This window comes from Xenopus laevis, chromosome 7L (genome assembly GCF_017654675.1).
Source record: "Xenopus laevis strain J_2021 chromosome 7L, Xenopus_laevis_v10.1, whole genome shotgun sequence".
NCBI classification, from domain to species: Eukaryota; Metazoa; Chordata; class Amphibia; order Anura; family Pipidae; genus Xenopus; species Xenopus laevis.
The window spans coordinates 19,807,979-19,831,823 of record NC_054383.1 but is presented as its reverse complement, the minus strand read 5'-3'; the positions used below and the strand labels follow the sequence as shown (position 1 = coordinate 19,831,823).

Here is a 23,845-nt window from a genome sequence, read left to right as displayed (position 1 = left end):
GGACATTTTTCATACCACGGCAATCGGTCATTTAGTCAATCGGGACAGGTTAGAAGATTTCGGCTAACGATATCTCTGCATGTATTGTCTATCTGACTATATCATTGGGTGACTGTCACTAGTATTTGTCGGACATGACTTTTGTACAATTGCAGTCATGGCCAGAACATCTTCTGATTTGTTCTTTTACTACTGTATTTAATCTGAATGGTTAGTTGCAGGTCGGTTGTGCTGTACAAACGTTCGTACGATATGAGGTTAGACTCTGCTCATCTATGGCCAGCTTTAGTGGATTACAAAAGCATTTAAAACAAGTGCTTTAACTAGAAATGACCGGGCTCCACAGCAAAATCATTTTAGGGCTCCCCCTAAACATTTGGTTTAAGGACAATTTTCATAAACATAGATTGAAACATAGATTGAAACAGCTAATGTGTCCCACTTGGCCTCCTGTACTTCCTTCTTCCCCCAGGAGTCACATGATTTGTGACAGTATAGACGGTGGTATATAAAATCAATACACAACTTTCTAATACACCAGATTTTAACCACCACTAGCTTAAAATCAGGTGTGATATGGTATATTGAATAGTTTGAGTTTGAAACAGAGTTTGTAAATCAACTGATATTTTGCTGCCTTACTGATTCAGGCATTAGTTGGTTACCTTGTTGAGGCTAATATCTCTTGGCACTTGGCTACCTTGTTGGGGCTAAAATATCTTGGCACTTGGCTACCTTGCTGGGGCTAAGATCGCTCAGCAGTTGGCTGTCTTGCTTGGGCTAAGACTTGTCTATCTTGCTGGGGCTAAGATCTCTCTGCAGTTGGCTGTCTTGCTTGGGCTAAGACTTGTCTGTCTTGCTGGGGCTAAGATCTCTTGGCTTTTGGCTCATTGCTGGGACTAAGATCTCTTGGCACTTGGGTCATTGCTGGGACTAAGATCTCTTGGCACTTGGCTTTTTCTTGGGGCTAAGATGTCTCTGCATTTGGCTCCTTGCTGGGATGATATTCACACCATAGTTAGCTGCCCTACATTAGAAGTGATCACTCATTATTTAGCTGCTTTAATGGGACTGTGATACTTGGTATATTGAGCACAGCAATAAAATGGTGATAACTATGTTACCAATTAAATTACACTTTCTCTGGACTATTATGTTCCAGCCATATAAGCCATGCTCTAATTACATGAAATGGTCTATAGAGAAAGTAAATTGAACAAAATCCATCCTTTCCTAAAATAAATCTGCATCTGTTTCTCATTGCAACACTGTCCTGTCTGTGACCAGTACACAAACACACAAACACCTAGAAGGCAATGCAACTTTTTCGAAACTGACCTTTATTAAGATTGCAAGATTGATTAAGTTGCCTGGAAACATTTTCGCAAACTGAAAGCAGCGTCAGCCTTGTGAGCTGCAAAGTCTCCAAGAAGTAAACAAGAGACTTGTTTGGGTGGCTGCAATTTTAGCAGAACTAAAGCAGATGCATCACTTGAGCAAGAACAGCTCTATGAGATAAAACACTGGTCAGTTCTCCTGCCAAGAAACATGTATAATATCATAATAGCTCTTCATTTATTTCCATTGGTCATCACAAAGCAATACATTTCATTCCAACTCATAAGTGCTGGATTCTAGACGATGGTTGAAGATTAGTCTTTTGGACAGATTTGTGATTTTTCTAGGACATTGTGGTTCTACTCCTATTTTAGGATCAGATAGAGAAGAGTTGAACTGAACACCTTGGTTTGACAACACAGAATATATATAATACATTGTTTGTTTATACACTGGAATATTGTCTCCATATCTCCAGTAGATCAGCTCTTGGTATTGAATGTAATCTAAAATATATCAGCTGCAGACTCGTACCATGGAACAAAGATGTACTTTATTGGCTTGATTTAAATGGCATGATGAAAAGGATGGACATCAAAGACCATCTCTGCATATATAGCCTGCCCTTTTGCCATAACACCATGGTTTGATGTGACTACAAGAAATATCTAGACCTAAACCTAAAAGAGATCATTGAAATCGGAAAGGCTTGAGGCAGACACACTTAGGGGGTTATTTATCAAGCTCCGAATTTATCTCAGTATTCCCGATTGGACCTTATTTATCATTCAAAAAAATAGGTTCGGGCAAACTTCGGACCTTTGCCTGAAAATTCAGAAGTTTTTGGGCTTTTCCGCAAAAAACACTAATTTTTCAGGCCAAAATCCCCAAAATCGGATATCGGTACTGACAGCAGTTCAGACATTGGGTCCTTCACCGTTGACTGATACAGGACCCCAAGAGCTTTGAAATGCCGGGTTTTCGGATTCAGAGTTTTCATACCCAAAAAATACAGATTTGCTACTTTTTATTACTCATCTTTCTATTCAGGCCTCTCCTATTCATATTCCAGTCTCTTATTCAAATCAATGCATGGTTGCTAGGTTGATTTGGACCTTGCAAACACATTGCTGAAACTGGCAAACTGCTGAATAAAAAGCTGAATAACTCAAAAGCCACAAATAATACAAAATGACAACCAATTGCAAATTGTATCAGAATATCACTCTCTATATCATACTAAAAGTTAATTTAAAGGCGAACAACCTCTTTAAAGAGAAATATTGTTTATAAAATGCCTAAAGAAAGCAAAAATGGCTATAGTATTTCCCTTGTAACAATTTGTTATATAGGTGCATTTAGCGCAGCTGGGCAAAACCTATTTTGTTTTCCTTTATCCAACCCCCCTACTGTTTGTACATATCAGTAACTTGCTAGGTACTGAGTTTGGTTTCTGTCAGTAAAACCCTGAATAAATTAGGGCCCGTTGGAGTTCTCAAGTAAATATGGAAGCAAGGACATGATGCAGGAGCCCCCCGTGCCTAGAGAAACCTCAGCTAAACGGGATTTGTTAGGTCCAAGATCAGAGCTCAAAGCTGAAGTAAATGGTGTCCATGTCTAGGATTATTAGCCAAGGAACCATAAAATTGATGTCTATATCTACAGGACCTTTGGGACTAGAAATAAAACATCTGGAGTCTGATTTAATAACACAGATGAACGTCACTAAGTCTCTGTTTGCTGAGATCTTACCTACTCTTAGGGCCTGGTTATAAGAGTATCAGGTGGGATATGGCCTATAGAAGAAAGAAACCATTCCCCCTAAGTCGTCAGTGACATGTCCCATAACATTTACCTTTGAAATTGGCATTTTATTGCATCAAAACATCATTTACATATTCAAGTTAGCCCAGACTTTCCATAGACGTGTCAGGGAATCGATAACCTTTCATCAAGACTTGGCAGAAGGTCCGTCAGGCCCCATTAGCATTTTCATTGCATGCCAATTTGTTTTATTCTTATTGCTAAGTCCTGGGGAGTGGGGTTTTGAGCCGTGCAGGAGACTGGGATGCCTTCTTCGGCCATTGCTTCCGCAGTTGTAGGACCAATGGCAGCAAACTAATAGGAGAAAAAACAACAAAAATGACTTTTTTTCTAGATGATTCATTATACCCTCCCTTTACATTTTACTTATTATTCCAGATAAATATGGTCCAAAGTGATTCGCTCTACTGCCAAATGTCACTGCAAACAATTATTATGAATGTCTGCTATACCGGTGACCTTTTGTGCGACTGTCAGTTGCAATGGCTTTCCTTATGTCACTCTTTCAGCTTCTAATGGTTTCTTTTTAAATGCAGAGTGACGTGGCCCGAACAGAGCAGAACACCACGATAAAGTCACAAGAAACATGATTACAGAACTTTTAAACTCAGAGGAGAATGCCAAGTGGTGGGTCATGGCCTGACCTGTTTACAAAGTTCTGCTTGAATTTTTTTACAGGAGAGTGGATTTTTAGATATATTATAGTCCAGGGATCCCCAACCAGTGGCTCACGAGCAACATTTGCTTACGAACCCTTTGGATGTTGCTTCCAGTGGCCCTAAATTGTGTCCTTATATTTGAATTCCTGACATGGAGATACGTTTTGGTTGCATAAAAACCTGGTCTACTGCCAAACAGAGCCTCCTGTAGGCTTCCAATCCACATAGTGGCTACCAAATGGCCCACAGCAGCCCTTATTTCCCCCAGGAACTTTTTTTTCATGCCTGTGTTGCTCCCCAGCTCATTTTACATTTGGATGTGGCTCATAGGTAAAAAAAAAGGTTGAAGACCCCACTATAGTCTAATAATGATTCTTCAAATTAGGGATGCGCTGAATCCAGCACTCGGTTCGGGAATCGGCCAGCCTTTTTCATCAGGATTCGACCAAATCCTTCTGCCTGGCCAAATAGAATCTTAATTTGCATATGCAAATTAGGGGCGGAAGGGGAAATCATGTGACTTTTTGTCACAAAACAAGGAAGTAAAAAATATTTCCTCCTTCCCACCCCTAATTTGCAAATGCAAATTCGGATTGGTATTCGGCCGAATCTTTCGCGATGGATTCGGGGGTTCGGCTGAATCCAAAATAGTGGATTTGGTACATCCCTACTTCAAATTATTAAGGTTTGATTTTTCCCTGCCCAGTTCCATGTAAGCTCCCATTTTAACAACGTTGGAATTCTTGGAAAAACCATTGTCGATATTGCACTTTGCTCAATGCAGCTGTAAATGAGCCCTTATGTCTTGGGTTTTTGCTGTTTACAAGCTCAAGGGCATCACAGCCCTTATAGAAAGGAAAATCTGTGGCACTGACAATAACTCATTTAGCTCCCCTTCTTCTTGTCTGTTAATTCACAGCACATTTTTACCCGAGCTTGGAGATGATATGAGACTAGTTAGCAGCTAATTCATATTTATAGCAGCTCAGAAACCAGTGCATTCTTTATCAGAATTAAATAAACAGCCCTGTAGCATTAATAGCTGCCCAGAGAACACTGAGCATGTGCAGTGCCACTGACACTCAGAAGATGGCTCCTCAAGATTTCTTTTCCTACCCATGTAAGTTCCCATCAGATCAGGTGTTCTATTTTAAACCACTACTTCATTTAAACCCCTCCCCCTGCCCATACCCTATAAGTTGCTATTAGTGTTCTAAATAACTTTTCACACCAAAATTATTGCTATAACCTGGCTAATTGTTAGGTGCTGTTGCACTTGAACAAATTTACCTTTATTTGATTAAGCTGATCGCTAGGGAGATCCTTAAGAAACAAGAGACAATATTTCAGCCCAGACGGACTAAAGAAAACAATACTTGCTGGGACACCTTCCTGCGCAATGATTAGGAAATACAAAGAAAAAAACAAGTGAATTTATACTTATATTTCAAACGAACAAACCAAAATGACAAATTCAAATTTAAACATTGTTAGAAAAATTGTAAAAAAAAAATATACAGGTATAGGACCTATTATCTAGAATGCTTGGGACCTGGAATTTTCCAGATGATGGATCTTGTGTACTAGAAAATCATATAAACATTAAATAAACCCAATAGGCTGGTTTTGCCTCCAATAAGGATTGATTATATCTTAGTTGGGATCAAGTACAAGCTACTGTTTTATTATTACAGAGAAAAAGGAAATCATTTTAAAAAATGTGGATTATTTGGATAAAATGGAGTCTATGGTAGACGGCCTTTCCATAATTTGGAGCTTTCTGGATAACGGTTTTCTGGATAACAGAATGATCAGCATTTAATAGACTGATCTGCACATGATGGGGAACACAGAGTTAGTAATACTGCCTTGCAGCACTTGGGTCCTAGGATTCCAGCTTGGGTACTATCTGCAATGGGTCTGTATTTTCTCCCTGTGTAGTAGGTTACCTTCCAAGTTTTGCCCATTTTTTCTCTTACACATTCCAACCCACATAATGTCATATAGAAAACCCTTACCCATGATTAGAATGATAGCACATGGGAAAAATATCAGCCATTAGTGACCACAGTGATGGAGTTCAGTATAAGATAACCATATGATTGTACAGCTTTAAGAGTTGCAGATCCTTGAAAAAGACAAGTATCTGAGCAATGAATCCCATGTGTTTGTACTCTCAGTGCTTCCATTTAATCATTAGCTGAAGTACAGTCATTATTGACTCAGGTGTATTGCAAGGCAATAGGAGAGGTCAATATTACAGACTTATTTACTCCCTCCTGTGTATGTAAACTAACCACAGGAGGTGCCAAGTGTGCCCAGGAGGCAATATACTGACACAAACACTGGCCACTCTGAATGACTAAAAACTGCCTCCAAAGTAGTCCAATACAAGGAAACAGAAAGAAAAGCGACAGTAGTTTAATCGCATTAAGGTCCCCATAGACGCAAAGATTTCTCTTGCCGAACAACCAATTTTAGCGAAGTCCGAACAATCCTTCGAAATTATCGCGCCGTTAGTCTTACGATTTTTCGTCAGGAAATTGATCGGCCAGGTTAAAAAAATCTTTGTCGGTCCCAGTGCAATCTATCTATGTTTGCAGGGCCAAGCAGGCAGCTCCCCTTTGTTTTCCTGGCAATTTTAGTTGATGGACAATTTGTACGATCGTTCCGAGATAATCGTAGTCTCATGATGATGATCGGATCTTTTAAAAATCTCAACATCTATGGCCAGCTTTAACCCTAGCATTGGCTTTAATGTAATACATTGCAATTGGGCCATTTTGCTCATCTTCGTCCAAAGTAGGGATGCACCGAATCCAGGATTCGGTTCAAGATTCTGCCTTTTTTCAGCAGGATTTGGATTTGGCCGAATCCTTCTGCACAAACCGAAATGAATCCTAATTTAAATATGCAAATTAGGGGCGGGAAGGGAACTCACGTGACTTTTTATCACAAAACAAGGAAGTAAAAAATGTTTTCCCCTTCCCACCCCTAATTTGCATATACAAATTAGGATTCGGGTTTGGTATTAGGCAGAATCTTTCACAAAGGATCAAAATAGTGGATTCGGTGCATCCCTAGTCTTAAGGAAGAAATCCTCATCACCCACCATCCTGATTCCTGGAAGGTTATTTTAGCGGTTTAATTATGTTTAATGCCTTCAGCAATAATGACAAATGTTTTAGTGCAAACAGAGCAGGCAGGACTTTCATTGGTAAATTATCCTGCTGGAAGGTAGCACCCCAGCATTAGTGATGGGCGAATAAATTCACCAGGCGCGATTTAGCGGTGAACTTCCGCGAAATAAATTAGCGAAAGAGCAGTGAAAATTCGCTGGCCATGTGCGTCAGAAAAGTCAATCGCGTCAAAACTGTCGCACGTCAAAATTATTTGGACGCCCATTGACTTTAACGTCGGCGTCAAAATTGACGCGAGCGTCAGAAATTAGTTTTTCGTTCATTTTTTGCTGTTTCACGAATTTGCAGGAAATTTTTAGCTGAACCGAAAAGGGACAAATGCGCCCCTCACTACCCAGAATACTTTGACACTTAAAAATATAATGAGGAACAATGGAAACTGTAGTTGAAAGTCATTTTCGTAGAGTAAAACTGTTATGGAAGGTTTGTACTGCCTTTAACGGTTGGGGGTTTAGGAAGTAGCCTTCAACTAAGATTTAGGGTTAGTGGCATTCCTCATGTCATATTCCAGTTGGGAGTTAAGGACAAGTCTGGACTGAGAGTTAAAATTGGCCCTGGCATTCCAAGTACACAGAGCCCCAAACAGCCCCCCACCAGCACACTAAATAGTAACTTTCTATGGCATTGTACAGTAGCCCCTCTGGTATTTGCCAGAACCCACAAATTGCCAGTTCGGACCTGGTTAAGGGGAATGAATAAAAAAGAAAGGAGACACCGGGAGGCACATTTATCAAGGGTCGAATTTCGAATTCAGGTAAGTTTTTTTTCTAAACTCCCTTAAATTCGATTGAATTCGAAAATTCGATTTGGGGAAATTTATTAAAAAAATTGAAATGTTAAAACTCGTACGAATTTTACCGATCTAAAAACTCAAATCGAGTTCTATTCGAAATTATACTCGAATGCAAGTCTACAAACATCATCAAATTGATCCCTGGACCTCTCCCATTGACTTATACAGTTATTTGGCAGGTTTTAGGTGGGCATCTAAAGGCTCCATGAGAACATGTCATTTTACTGTCAGAGTGCTCCTGTTCTTCTGGGCAGCTCATATCTAAACTAGTATATTGTGGAGCTTCAGTTGCCCTATAATTCTTCATTTCTCCCAGGCATTATAAGTGACGAGTACGACAGACTAAATCCCTTCTGTTTCTGAAGAGTTCAAGATCCCAGTTCTCGCTTATTACTCATAAACTGGCACTTGTACAGAACATAATTATTCCATGGCTGGAACTCACAAAGGACAATATTTAAAGCTTAATTGATCCTGTAAAAAGTATGATATATCAGACTCAGCCTTAGAAGTGTTATTGCTGAAAGGCCAAGTAGTGAAGTCCTTAAAACACAAATATAATTGTTAAAGATTTGGAAATGGATCCAAACGGAGTCCATTAGTTATGGGGGGGGGAGTGCCACTCAGCAGTTATAAAAAATACTTCTAAAATTGCTCTTAAATCCAAAGGTAGAACACAGAGTTCTTTTCTTAAAGGATAAGTGAATGGGATCATTTATTAGAAGGCATCGTTAGTCCGGATACCAACCTTTGTGAAATAATCCGAGAGCGAAACTTGTATAGCGGGATGCGGGCCAGTCTGATAAACCGTAATGGTCTCCAGAGGTACATCTGTAATTACAAAAGAAAAAATGTATTTCTATAAAGCTGTCAAGGCTGGTAACGCAGCAATATCCTTACTAGGTACTCTCGCAATTACACGAGGCGAATGTGAGCGCTTTCGTTTGCTGCCAGGTTCCATTCTCCTTATGGAAATCTTGATAATATAATCAGGCGTTGGTAGCGGCCAGGACACGCTTTACAATTCTCATCATAAAACGAGAAACCTCAGAAGATTGTTACCTTTTAAAATACTTATTAAAGTGAATGCCGGAGCCATCCTTATTATACTGTGCACTAAAGGACTGACCCATTCAGCGCGAGGATTTTCATCTTCCCAAACCCACTTAAGGCGTGCTCTATGGCTCTACTCAATTTTCTCTTGTGCTGCAAACTCTCGCAGTTATGCCGGGCGCTCACCTGCCTATGTTTTTATTATCTCCAACATAAAATGAATGTTTATATAAGGAAAGGAGATAAAAAGAATAAAAATCATACAAAAAAAAGCTGCAGATACAGTTTGGAACTAAAACTTTTGGGAATGTAGAGTTCAACTATATGTTACCGATCGGCCATATTGTATCATTTGAAATACGGCAGTATAGTTTTGGGAATGTCACTACAGGTATGGGACCTGTTATCCAGAATGCTCGGGGCCTCGGGTTTTCCGGATAAAGGATATTTCTGTAATTTTGATTGTTGTACCAGAAAGGGGTTGTTCAATTTTGAGATAACTTTTAGTATGATGTAGAGAGTGATATACTGAGACAATTTGCAATTTGTTTTCCTTTTTTATTATTGAAGGTTTTTGAGTTATTTAGCTTTTTATTCAGCAGCTCTTCAATTTGCATCTTAAGCAATGTGGTAACCAGGGTCCAAATCACCCTAGCAACCATGCATTGATTTGAATAAGAGGCTGGAATATGAATAGGAGGGGCCTTAATAGAAAGATTAGTAATAAAAAGTAACAATAAATTTGTAGCCTTACAGAGCATTTGTTTATTAGAAACAGCAGTAAAAGGCAAATAACTATAAAAAATAAATAATGAAAAACAATTGAAAAGTTGCTTATAATTGGCCGTTCTATAACATAATAAAAGTTACCTTAAAGGTGAAACACCCCTTTAAAGTCTACTAGAAAATCCTTTAAACATTAAATACTGTAAACCAAATTGGCTGGTTTTGCTTCCAATAAAGATTAATTATATCTTAGTTTGGATCAAGTACAAGGTACTGTTTTATTATTTACAGGTATGGGACCCGTTATACAGAATGCTCGGGACCTGGGGTTTTCCGGATAACTCATCTTTCCATTATTAGGATCTTCATACCTTAAGTCTACTAGAAAATTATGTAAACATTAAATAAACCCTCCACTACGGATTAATTATATCTTAGTTTGGATCAAGTACAAGGTACAGGTATGGCATCTGTTATCCAGAATGCTCGGGACCTGGGACTTTCCAGATAATGGGTCTTTCTGTAATTTGGATCTTAACAATTACCTTAAGTCTAGAAAATCATGTAAACATTAAATAAACCCAATAGGCTGGTTTTGCTTCCAATAAGGATTAATTATATTTTAGTTGGGATCAAGTACAAGATACTGTTTTATTATTACAGAGAAAAAAGACATTTGGATTATATGATTATAACGGAGTCTATGGGAGATGTCCTTTCTGTAATTCAGAACTTTCTGGATAACAGGTTTCCAGATAACGGATCCCATACCTGTACTGTTTTATTATTACAGAGAAAAAAGAAAATCATTTTTCAAAATTGTGATGATTTAGATAAAATGGAGTCTAATAATAATGGACTCCATAGAGTTTCAAGCAATACATATGTGCCAGTGGGATCATCACTTATTTCCACATACCCCCAAGTAAGTTTTGGTACATACTTTTCTCCTGGAGTTTTTTAGGAAGAACCTCTTTTTTCAAAGATCCACAAGGAAAAAGAATGGGTGCGGAATACGATAATCCCTCTGAAAAAAAAATGTATTATGTTACATTCCCAGGAATGACTTGGTGACATGACTTAAGACTTTTGTCCCAACAGGCTGATATACAGTGTGAATAAAAGAGGCAAAACAGATGTTCAGATCTAAATAATTAGATTTAAGAGATCATTTACTATGACCTTGGATGGTTGAAGAAAAACATGGTTGCTTGCCCCTATTTCATGAGTAGATAATACTCAAATGGTACTATAAACTGTAATATATATATATATATATATATATATATATATATATATATATATATATATATATATATATATATATATATGTAGTGATAAATGTACCCCCTATTATAAGACACAAAAAAGGTGTAGCGTGACTGTATAAAAGCACAAGGATGTAGGCAGATCACTTTTATACAGGTGATGGAACTCCGAGGGGACTTCTAATATCCTCACATTTTAGAGCAAGGGAAATAATAATTATTATAATACACAAGTTATAGTGAGTCATGCGACAAAAATAACATAAATTACCAATGGCATCACTATGCGCCATTAATAAAGAAATAATTTACCGGATAAGTATGGCTCTAGTGTATTCTATCAGTACAAATGATGGTTGATAATTTCACGTGCATTATGAGAAATAAAGAATAATTTGTGCAGATTTGTGCTTAGTACAAGAAATCCATTTCAAGCAAGCTGAGCAAACTCAGGGGGCAATTCTGCTAATGCTTAAAATTACACCCAGTCCTAGGGCCCATCAAAGTACCCGACATCAAGGGCCCACTCTCATAAAGGTTAGATGGAGTAAATGCTAAATTACTTGCATGCTGTGAAGGTCAATGGTGGAAAATAAGTAGAGCAAATGGTAATTCTCATACTTTGTGGCCAAAAAGTGCATAGGCCCTCTGGTAGATTCTGGCAGGCTAGTCCAATCCTTTAAGAGCGTACACTGAAACCGAATATTTTTTTGACACACAACATGCACGTCATTTTCACTACCATGGAACATCAACATTTAATGGCATAATAGAAGCACATTGCTCATTGCGTTATACATTTAACGGTGAAATAGGCAAACAAAATGCTGTGCTTCCTATTCACTCTATGAGAGTGAATAGGAAAGGTGATGGTGGTAGATATCGCTGTCCGTAGGTGGCACTGTAGAACATCATTCCCAAGAAGATGTGTTACACACTTTATAACCACTATACACATGTATAGTGGCTGTCAAGCAGGCACTAGAATAATACCTGTGTGCCATGGGTCATATAGGTGGACAAAAACCCATGGTTACTTTTATTATCCCCTTTTAAAATGTCTACACACCTTCACAAAGTATTCATATGTCAGGAATGAGTGTGTATGGGTAAGACAGGGTTGAGTATAATACAAGTCATAGATACAAAGAACCCCCTGAGAGAAGGAGTAGCAAATGAATGTTATTGTCTAGAGCTCAGTGATTATACGGAGGGCCGCCATCAGGTGGGCACTGGGGGGACGAACGATCGACCCTTGAGTTGCCGATGTAGGAGCCGAAGCAGGAGCAGCCAAAGTAGGAGCTGAACAGCCAAAGTAGAAGCTGAAGCCGACAAAGTAGGAGCCGAAGTAGGAGCCGAGCAGCCAAAGTAAGAGCTGAACAGCCAAAGTTGGAGCCGAACCCGATGAAGTAGGAGCCAAACAGCCAAAGTAGGAGCCAAACACCCAAAGTAGGAACCAGAGCTGAACAGCTAAAGTAGGACCCAAAGCCTATGAAGTAGGAGCCAAAGCCGACAAAGTAGGATCACAACACCCAAAGTAGGAACCAGAGCTGAACAGCCAAAGTAGGACCCAAAGCCTATGAAGTAGGAGCCAAAGCCGACAAAGTAGGATCACAACAGCCAAAGTAGGAGAAAAACAGCCAAAGTAGGAACCAACGAAGTAGGAGCCGAACAGCCGAAGTAGGAGCCGAGCAGCCAAAGTAGGAGCCGAGCAGCCAAAGTAGGAGCCGAGCAGCCAAAGTAGGAGCCGAGCAGCCAAAGTTTGGAACCAGAGCCGAACAGCCAAAGTAAGACCCAAAGCCTATGAAGTAGGAGCCAAAGCCTATGAAGTAGGATCCCAACAGCCAAAGTAGGAGCCAAACAGCCAAAGTAGGAGCCAAACAGCCAAAGTAGGAGCCGACAAAGTAGGAGCCAAACAGCCAAAGTAGGAGCCAAACAGCCAAAGTAGAAGCCAAACAGCCAAAGTAGGAGCGGAAGCCGACAAAAGGAGTCAAAGCCAACGAAGGGAACCAATGAGGGTAAGAAAAATTGAACGGTAAGTTCCACTGAACACCAATTTTTTTTTTCATTCTTAATGGGGGGATCCTGGCCACCAATGTTTTTTATCTTTATGGAGGGATCCTGGCCATCAGCGTTTTATTTTTTTTATTTTTTACTTTTTATGGGGGGGGGGATTCACCATGCCTGGTACCAGTTTAAGGCTCAGCTCTAGTTCTCACTGACCCGATGAAGAGACGAGATGAACTCATGAAAGCCTGTCAATATAAAGTCCGGCCAATCCATCAGAACTGCGTCAGGCTTTGGAGAAGAAGCCCTGTGACATTTCCTTTGTGTGGATAGGAAACAGACATATGCTCAAGATCAGTCGGGCAGAATTCAATTTCGATCTGTGCCGGAGAGACACATTAAATAGTTTCTCCTCTTTTCAAAGCTGTCTTTGAAGCCAGAGAGCAAGAAAGACAAGGGCAGTACAAAATGCCATTTATTGCTTTCCTTACTATTGTTTACAATATGAAACTGGACATGACAGCGAATCCGTTTCTTTCTTCTTAAACTGGAAAACACCCTGTTAGGATTTTTCGCCATAATGTGTCCTTTCACGGGCAGTTCTAAACTGCCGGACGTGATTTAACGTGGCATTGATGGGCACAATTGCTTTGCGCTTGAGAGCAATAAAGCAACTCTGGAGACAGTAGACATTTATTTACAGTCAAACACGGCCTTCTCCCGATGTTCTGCTCTGTACGAGGCTCATCTGGAGGTTGGACATGGCAGCCAAATGCTACAGCTATAAACCAGAGACGTGGCACAGATGCATGGAGCCTCAATAAAACCCTTCATTGAGTAAAACGGTGCTTCCATTCTAACTGGCAGATGAATACATGCCATACAGCAATCATTCATTCTGCCCCTGTTTATCACTGGCAACAAGAGCGGGGCAGCTCTAGCTCAGGATTTCTGGGATTCACTGAAACAAATGATCTACCAATTAAGCAATAATGGTACTGCAGCAGTAGAGCATTCGGCTGCAGTGATTTAGCATGAATAATGTATATGCATTATGGGTCTTCTGCCACTGGGTCAGTAGGGATTATTACTCCCCTTGGCAAGTGCTCCAGCCCTGGTTCAACTATAAGAAGCTTTATATTGCTATAATAATAGTCATTACAGAATATTCAGCACATAGAGGTGTTTAGGTCTCTGCCCCACAGAGCACGCAGTCTAATTGTAGAGCATTAAGGGCGAGGAAACGCAAGGACCTGGCCCTTAAAAGCAAATATAATTCTAAGCAACTTACCAACAAACATTCATTTAATAGTTCCAATGGTTGTACATTTATTTCTAAAGGTAATTGATATTGGCTGATGCATGTGTCTGGCTGTTTATGGTCTCTGCTTTGCTGGTTCTGACTCCTGAATCAATATGAGAGAAGTCAGCTGATTACCAGACCTGGTTGCAATGAGAAGCAATGAGAAGCAGCGAATAGCATGGGACAGACAGCGGCTGCATTTAACAGTAAATACATTTACAAATAACTTTAAAATCATTGAAAATGTGGACTGAATATATATTGAAAATAGGGTTAGAATAACATTTAATTTTACACAGCAATGGACAAGATTGTGTGTCATGGCCCCAGCCTAATAAAGAGTATATCAGATAATTGGCCTACAGCACTCAACTGTATAGGATCTGTTATCCAGAAAGCTCTGAATTGCTTCCCATAGACTGCATTTTTATTGAATCATCAACATTGTTAACATTATTTCCCTTTTCTCTGTAATAATCAAACAGTACATGTATAGGACCGGTTATCCAAAATGCCCAGGACCTTCAGTTTTCTGAATAATGGATCCTTCTGTAATTTGGATCTTTATATCTCACTAGAAAATCATGTAAACATTAAATAAACACACCAACCTGGTTTTGACTCCAATAATTATATCTTAGTTGGGATCAAGTACAAGGAACTGTTTTATTATTACAGAAAAAAAGACAATTTTTAAAAAAAATGTGAATTATTTGGATAAAATGGAGCCTATGGGAGGCGGCCTTCCCATAATTCAGAGCTTTCTGGATAACGGGTTTCTGGATAAAGGATCCCATACATGTACCTTGTATTTGATCCCAACTAAGATATAATTAATCATTATTGGAGGCAAAACAATCCAATTGGGATTATTTAATGTTTAAATGATTTTTAGCAGACTTATGGTATAAAGTTCCAAATTACAAAAAGACCCTTTATCTGGAACACCCCAGGTCCCAAGCATTATTGATAATAGGTCCCATATACCTATATTCTGATGCCTGTTTTTACTGCCTACTTGCATGGCTGCTATTAGGGTGGAACAGTAAAGGAATTAGCCCGTAGTCCCCAGAATTGCAGGGGACCCTGGTGAGAATGTAAATAAAAGTACAGGTATGGGATTTTTTTAATAAGGGGTTTTTCTATCAATTGGACCACCATACTAACAAACATTTAAACATTATAGATTTTTCAAGGATCGAAGTGAAAATTCGAATTTCTAATTCGAATTTTCTAGTTTTTTTTTTTTAAGGACAAAACTGTCAAATTTGACCAGTGAAATGTTAAAATTCCATTTGAGTTTTTTTAAAACATTTGAATTTGATTTTCGAGATTTATCATACACTGGCCCTTTCAGAACTCAAATTCGACTAATCGCCACCTAAAACCTGCCGAATCGCTGTTTTATTCAACGAAAGATGTTCTGGGATCAATTTGGAGTTGTTTGCAGCCATCCTGACATTCAAGTTTTTTTCAATGAAAAAAAACTCGTATCTAGTTTTTAAACCTTTAATCGAATTCAAATTCGATTCGAGTTTTCGGGTTGATCCTATTCACCCGAGTTTTGAAAATTTGATTTTTTAAAATAAATTTTGATTGGTCAAATTTCGGCTTCATGGGAGTTAATGGGAGTTTTTAAAAACTCACATGAATTTGAAATTCGACCATTGATAAATCTGCCTCTATATAAACCCAATCGGATTATTTTGTCACCAATATGGATTCATGCAGCTTAGTTACCATCAAGTACAAGCCACTGTTTAATTATTACAGAGAAAAGGGAATCATTAAAAAACCAAACAGAATTTTTTGCTTAAAATGGACTCTGTGGGAGATGGCCTTTCCTTAATTCGGAGCTGGACATTTGGGGGATTATTTATCAATGTCCAAATTTATCTCAATATTTTCTGGAAAAAAAATTCAGACCAAATCCGCACAGGTTTTTTGGGCTTATTTATTAATACACTTTCCTGAAAATTTTGTTAGCGGGAACAAATGGTGAAAAAATGAGATTTTCACGATTTTTCCATCCGATTTTCTTGAATTGTTTGGTTTTTTTTCACCCGAAAACTCAGAAAACTGCAGGGTATTGCCAAAAACCCAGCGCACATCAAAAAATCATTGGGGCTTCTCCCATTGACTTAAAGGCAACCTCGACAGGTCTGAGATGCCGGATTTTCAGATTAGTACTTTTCCATCCTCGGGTTTAATAAATTCTGAAAAATTCAAGATTTTTTTTAAAAGATTTTATAAAAAAAATTTTTTTGCATTCGGAGTTTAGTAAATAACCCCCTAGGTATCCCCCTGGGTAAGAGATCCCAATACCTGTAAATACTGTATAAATTTGTGCAATGCCCAAATTGTTTCCCTCCAGGTATTTGTGTACTACAACTCATAGGTGGCAGTTACAGTGCAACCGCAGCTCGAACACTCAGGTTGACCGTGGCCCCAGCCAGCGGCGTAACATCCATGTTATATTTTCTTATATCTAACAACAGACGGTAGAAAATCCCACGGTATTAATATTCTATGTTTCCCCTTTCATTATAACAAGTAGAGAATATAAGCATTATTCAGAAAAACACAATTACACTCAACAAAACCATCATTTGCACTCAGGGTTATTTGTTTTGATGCTCGAAAAATCTTTTCTATTTAATAAAACTAACTGGCATATGCAATCTGTTTAATTGTGTATTGATCTATTATTTCCGTACACTCACTGCTCTTTGTGCTACATTTCCAATCGACTGACTCCAATGAAATATCAGCCCTTGGCTGACACACATGGGGGAGCCACACATTCCGGTGCAATGATCCAATGTAAAAACTCATAGTATAATCTTTAAAGGAGTGGTTTGCCTTTAAATAAACTTTAGTATGTAATAGAAAGGCCAATTCTAAGCAACTTTTCCATTGGTTTTCATTATTTATTTTTGATAGTTTTATAATTATTTGCCTTTTTATTCTGATTCTTTCCATCTTTCAGATGGGCGTCGCTGACCCCATCTAAAAAGCAAATGCTCTGTATGGCTACACATTTATTATTACTGCTACTTTTATTGCTCATCTTTCTAGTAAGGTCCTCTCCTATTCATATTCCAGTCTTTTAGTCTTGAATTTTTCAAGATTTATTATTCCCTAAAGCAGGAAATGGCTTACATCCGAAAAATAAACTCTATTGAAAACCTTTCCTTCACTGAAGAGAAACTGCCCGTTAGTCCTAGTCAGCCTTTCATTTGTAATTACAATATCATCAATATACAGGTATGGGATTTGTTATCCGGAAAGCCATTATCCAGAAAGCTCTGAATTATGGAAAGGCCGTCTCCCATACACTCCATTTTATCCATATTTCTAAAAATGATTTCCTTTTTCTCTATAATAAAACAGTAGCTTGTACTTGATCCCAACTAAGATATAATTAATCCTTATTGGAAGCAAAACCAGCTTATTGGGTTTATTTGATGTTTACATGATTTTCTAGTAGACTTAGGGACATATTTATCAAGGGGTCAAATTTCGAATTGAAAAAACTTCGAAATTCGAATTCAAAAGGAGCGACTGAAATTAAGTTGAAGTTTTTTTATGGTTGAATAGGTCCGTTTTCGATCAAATAGGTCTGAAGTTTTTCCTAAAAAAACTTTGATTTTTCAAAGTCAACCAATTGACTCCAAATAGGCTCTAGGAGGTCCTCCATAGACTAAAACAGCAATTCGGCAGGTTTTAGATGGCGATTGGTCGAAGTCGAATTTTTAAAGAGACAATGGGGCAAATTTAATAAAGGGCGAAGTGACTAACACGGGCGAAAATTCGCCAGCGTGACGTCATTTCGGTACTTCGATTTACTAACGTTTGCTGACGTAACTTCACCAGCGAAGGAGATAGACTTTAGTGGTACTTCGCTCCCTAACGCCTGGCGAATTTGTGCTCTGGCGAATGGACGTAACTGTGCAAATTCACTAAGATGCGCATTTTACTGAACGTTACCTCTTGCGCCAGACTTGCCTTCGCCACCTCAGACCAGGCGAATTGCAATAGAGTAGATAGGAGTTCCTCAAAAAATAGTTGAACATTTTTCTAAGTCCCAAAAAAAGCTAGTGTCTTTTCCTTTTTCAGGGTGATAGGCTGCAAAATAGCAAAAAAATTTTTTTGGGGCAACCGGCTTCCCCCCTACATTTCCTAACATATGGCACATAAACTATACAGTGGGCACATGTGTAGGGCAATATAACAATTCTATTTTATTTTATTAAGGTTCCCTGGGCTTGTGCAATGTAATGTATTTGCTGCAACATATACGTCCATTCAACTTTCCGCCGTATGCAAGCTTCGCTTGTCGCAGTAATGCTAGCGCAACTTCGCCAGCGTTCGGCGCCCTGGACGCAACTTCGTATTTTAGTGAATTAGCTTTGTCCTGGCGAATCTACACCTGGCAAAGTGTTGCGATGTGAGCGAAGCCGTCGATGGCGAATTTTCGGAGGTTAGTAAATTTGCCCCAATACATCTTAAATTTCAATATTCAAATTTTTTAATTTTTTTCAAATTCGAATCGACTTTGGACTATTCCCTAGTCGAAGTACACAAATTAGTTTTTTTTTTATTCGAAAATTAACCTCGACCTTTGATAAATCTGCCCCTAAAGGCATTACAGGAAGATCCGTTATCTGGAAAACCCCAGGTCCAAAGCATTCTGGATAACAGGTCCCATACCTGTACAAGATAATCACAATTGTACTTGGAACCAAGAACCATAGCATGGATATTTAACATAATTAACATAGAAGTGTCATAAAACAATTAATTATATAATATATTCAATCAGTATATATATATATATATATATATGGTAAGCCCAGTCAAACACCGGAACCAGCGCCAACGCCTGATCTGTTTTATACTCAGCCCCCACATTCTACGTTCTGGTGAAGCAGGAGCAGAACACAGGGAGGGTAGGAATGAACTTGACAAAGGAGATGTCAGGGAGGAATACGATTTCCTTCAGTTTGAAGAGCGTTCAGGAATAAATGAAGCCGGGGTCACTTGAAGTTATAATCTGATCTGGTAAAGTGCCATTTCCCAGCAGTGTAAATGTACATTATACAGAAATGACACTTGTGCTAAGAAATATTTCATGGCACGTTACTCATAATGTGCTCTATGCACTGCTGACATTTCCGCAGAAGATTAAAAGGAGGAGAGTTAAGCAAACACATCAAACTGTAGAAAAACCTCAGACAACAAAAGGAAAATTAAATTAATATTTCCTTCCCCCCTTTTTATTCCTTTTTATCTCTTGTTTTGGAACAGACATTGCTCTTGGTGGTGAGGGCAAAGCTCTTTTACTTTGCCCCCGTGCTGTAACCAATGACAACCAATAAGACATTTCATTTGATTATTTTGTTTGCAGTAGAATAACCAAAGCTCATGGCTGATTGGTGGCTAAAGGTTCCTGCAATGTGTGATGTTTGGGCTTCTGTGTGCCTGGCACCACTGGAGGCGTCATAATTCAAAAGCTAATGAAAAACACACACACACACACATATATATATATACACATACACTGCATGTAATGCTGAGAAATGAAATGGAGAGATTGCTTAATTAGAACGGACATTGGTTACAGTACAGGTGCGGGACCTGTTATCCAGAATGCTCAGGACCTGGGGTTTTCCAGATAAGGGATTTTTTCGTAATTTGGATACTTTCTGCTAAAAAAATAATTGACATATTAAATAAACCCAATAGGACTGTTTTGCCTCCAGTAAGGATTAATTATATCTTAGTTGGGATCAAGTACAAGCTACTGTTTTATTATTTCAGAGAAAAAGGAAATCTTTTTTAAAAATTTTAATTGATTAAAGGGGGTGGTTCACCTTTCCGTTAATGTTTAGTGTGTTATAGATTGGCTAATTCTAAGCAACTTTTCTACTGACCTTCATTTAGGGGGTTATTTATCAAGCTCGAATTTATTTCAGTTTTTCTAATATTCAACTCCGAGCAACTCCAAATTCCCGAATGGACCTTATTTATGAAGAAAAAATCCCCCAAAAAATAGGGTTGGGCAAACTTCAGAGCTTTCCCAGAAAATTGTTCGGAGTTTTCCGTTAAAAACTACGTTTTTTTCAGAGTTATATTTGTGCAGAACCCCCAAAATCAACCCCGCCTAAAAAACTAATTCTCTGTAAGGCTCAGGACATCTCATATTCTTATTCCAAACACTAATTTAAATTAGTGCATGGTTGCTAGGGAAGTTTGGACACCAGTAACCAGATTGCCGAAATTGCAAACTGGAGATCTGCTGAATAAAAAGCTAAATGACCACAAATAATTAAAAATGAAAACCAATTGTAAACTGTCTCAGAATCATACTACATCAAACTAAAAGTTAATTTAAAGGTGAACAACCCCTTAAAATTGAGTCTATGGGAGATGGTCTTCCCTTAATTTGGAGCTTTCTGGATCAAGGATCCTGTACCTGTATATGTAAGTAGACTTACTTGAACAGATACATTCCGCAAGCTTTTCTGCATTTCCTGAGCCTTCCCCTTCTGACGAAAGACCAATTTCTTCAACTGGAAAAACAAATACATATTAAAGCATTTATCGTTCCACCAAATTGTCAAGTCCGAAATCAGATTTTCTCTGTAACTAACAATACATCACAATTAAATGACAACTTTTCTAAGCTAAAAGTCTCATTTTTTCCCAGACATACCCAACGGCGAATAACTGTTGGGTATTTTTACTTATAGGGGGGCCCTAAGAGACCCTATACCTGTATATATACTTTGCCCAGAGACAGGGTATTTGTTATAGACGTAGTGAAAATACTGTACCTAATGAATAATCACCCGGACTAGACAAAGGGCAAGGTGAGAGGCACATAAAGAATAAGTGCACACTAAATAAGGCTTTATGACCAAACCAAACTTGCAGAAAAACCCCAAGTATATTAAATAACCTTTGTTTTTAAAGTGCCGCCTGGCGTGTTTATATAGGGAGTCATGAACATGTTTTAAGCCCTATTTCTGAACGACGAAAAAGCGTTTGCAGAGAATGTGCCATCCACAGGCAAAATGATGGTCAGACATATATTGAAATAAGTGGGCCAAATATTACATAGTTCCTCTAAACCTCAGCTGTTCTCATGCTTCAAGTGGTAGAAATAACACAATCAGGTCACACAATTATTCCTCGATTCTGCGCAAGGGCCCAGTTCATTTATCAGGCACACAGGAGATTGCTGTCTGTTTCTATTTCAATATTTAGACTGTGCTAATTACCATACAATTAACACATGCTTAAGTGAATAATAACACAACATACTGCAGGCTGGAGGCTATGGGCTGGTTTCACTCGACAAAGGCAATTTGTACTGTGTTTCTACGTGAAGACCCATGAAAGAAGAGTGATACTATAACAGAGACACACACTGCGATTCAGGGAGATTAGTCACCCGGCGAAAATCTTCTCTTCTTCGGGCGAATAATCTCGCCAAACTGCCTCCCTGCCGGCTAGAATGTAAATCGCCGGTGGGATGGCACTCGAGCACTTCGTTATCCGAAGTCGCCCGAAGTTTCCTCATTAGGGCAGAGACACACGCTGCAATTCAGGGAGATTAGTCACCAGGCGACAAATCTTCTCTTCTTTGGGGCGACTTATCTCCCTGAACTGCCTTCCCGCCGACTACAATGTAAATAGCCGGCGGGATGGCACTCTAACGCTTCGTTTTTCAAAGTCGAATGAAGTTCCTCGTTAGGGCAGAGACACGCTGCAATTCAGGGAGATTAATCACCCTGGCGAAAATCTCTTCTTCCGGCGAATAATCTCGCAGGCTTAGTTTTCCGAAGTCATCCGAAGTTGCTTTGCGAAGCGCTCCGAGTGCCATCCCACCGGCAGGGGAGGCAGTTTGGGGAGATTAGTCGCCCCGAAGAAGAGGAGATTTGTCACTGGCGACTAATCTTCCCAAATCACAGCTTGTGTCTCTGCCCTAACAGAAGCTGTGCTTATGCAAGGCACTGTTTAGCAGCTCGATAGGGGAATTTGTTTGCGGTTGGACCACTCACTTCCCAGTGAAGACGCTGTACACTACTGTGGGAAATTACAAGAGCAAGATGAAGTCTTCCCTCTGCACAATGAAGGCAGTTATGCTCTAAAGTGATGTTTAAACTCAATTTATATGAAGTTTTTTTTTCCCATCCATTTATTCTTTATTAATAGAAAGTGCTCAAAGAGCACGAGAGTAACATTAAAACCTGCAGCTGTGGTGGGGTAAGCATTTAGGGGATAATTTAAAGACTATCATATCCTATTTAATAAGATATATTCCCCCTCGTACCTGTATAAAGAAACGGAAAAATCAACTATTAACTCTGATGTTAGGTCTATGCTCCCTCTAATTCCTAATAATAACCATAACTCTGACTAAAGATAATGGAGCTGTTCACATAGATGGCAGTCTGTTGTATTGCATACCAACCAACCAGCCGGCATTTAGCTGTCATTCCTTAACTGCACTAGACAGATTAAAGCTAATTGCTGATTGGTTGCTAGGGGTAACTGCACTGCTAATTTACACTTATCCAAGTAAAGCGGTTCTAATGATTTCTACCAAGAGCTTGGGATGGATGTATATTTTAGACATTACAAAGCCATAAAGAGACAGCTCAATGGGTTAATTAAGAATAGAACTGATGGCAGAGCCTGGGATACAAGCCCTGGTTGGATATAAAGAACCTGTAAGAAATGACTAAGGTTTAAAGTTAAATCCTCATTATAAAATGTCTTTGGGGATGTGTCAGGCCAGGACTGTCTACAGAATGGCACAAGGAAAGGGCAACTGCCTAGGGGTCCCTTGAATTTTGTATGCAAAGTGCAACTTTCAAATGCAAACCTAACCGTAATGTAGCATTTTTTACCCAAAATTCCAGAATGAGGAGTTGCAACCGAAGAGGCAAAATTGTGCCGCACCCATTCCCACAGTGGGAACCCTCAAATTACTGCCACATTCAGGGTGCCGATACTGCTAGTGATTCCTAGTTTAAATAGGTAAACTTGCAGGAGACTCAGCAGAAGGACCAAGGCATACCTCCCAACTGTCCCATTTTCTGCAGGACAGTCCCGATTTTGACAGCTCATCCCGCAGTCCCGGGTTTCTTACTGAAATGTCCTGACTTTGATCTCCTGTATTGATGCCAGAAAAAGATACAAAGTTTCTGAAACTTAATTATAATAAGAGTTTTTGATGGAGAGGTCAGAACTCAGCAGCTGTACTTGGATACTTTTGTACCTATTTAAAGGAGAAGGAAAGGCTAAAATTAAGTAAGCTTTATCAGAAAGTTCTATATAAATACACCAGTATTGACAGACTGCTCTGAGTCCTCTGTCAAAAGAAACACAGCATTTCTTTCCTTCTATTGTGTACTCGTGGACTTCTGTATCAGACTTCAGCATAAACCTCCAGGGCTAGGGCTTGAGCATGCTCAGTTTGCTCCTCTCCCCCCCCCCTCTTTCCCTGCTGTAATCTGAGCCCAGGGCTATGAGTGAGCAGGGAGTGACTGAGGCAGGAAGTGATGTCACACCAAGCTAATATGGCAGCTGCTATCCTAAACAAACAGAGAGCTTCTAGAGCTGTTTACTCAGGTATGGTAAAGCATTCTGCAGAATAAATA

General features: G+C 39.1%; 1 protein-coding gene across 6 annotated transcripts in view; it reads right to left on the bottom strand.

Moving 5' to 3' along the window:
• Nucleotides 1–1,558: 1,558 nt before the first annotated feature.
• The window catches only part of uros.L (uroporphyrinogen III synthase L homeolog), a 43,698-nt gene continuing 21,411 nt past the window's right edge, over nucleotides 1,559–23,845 (bottom strand). For 5 of the 6 annotated variants that reach the window (XM_018224549.2, XM_018224546.2, XM_018224547.2 and 2 more), the window contains exons 6-10: nucleotides 20,672–20,746; nucleotides 10,537–10,620; nucleotides 8,563–8,645; nucleotides 5,112–5,213; nucleotides 1,559–3,456 (exon numbers count right to left, since the gene is read on the bottom strand). In XM_018224549.2, coding sequence (XP_018080038.1) covers nucleotides 3,331–3,456; nucleotides 5,112–5,213; nucleotides 8,563–8,645; nucleotides 10,537–10,620; nucleotides 20,672–20,746 — 470 coding nt within the window. In that variant the 3' untranslated portion in view covers nucleotides 1,559–3,330. 6 annotated transcript variants of the gene reach the window in all.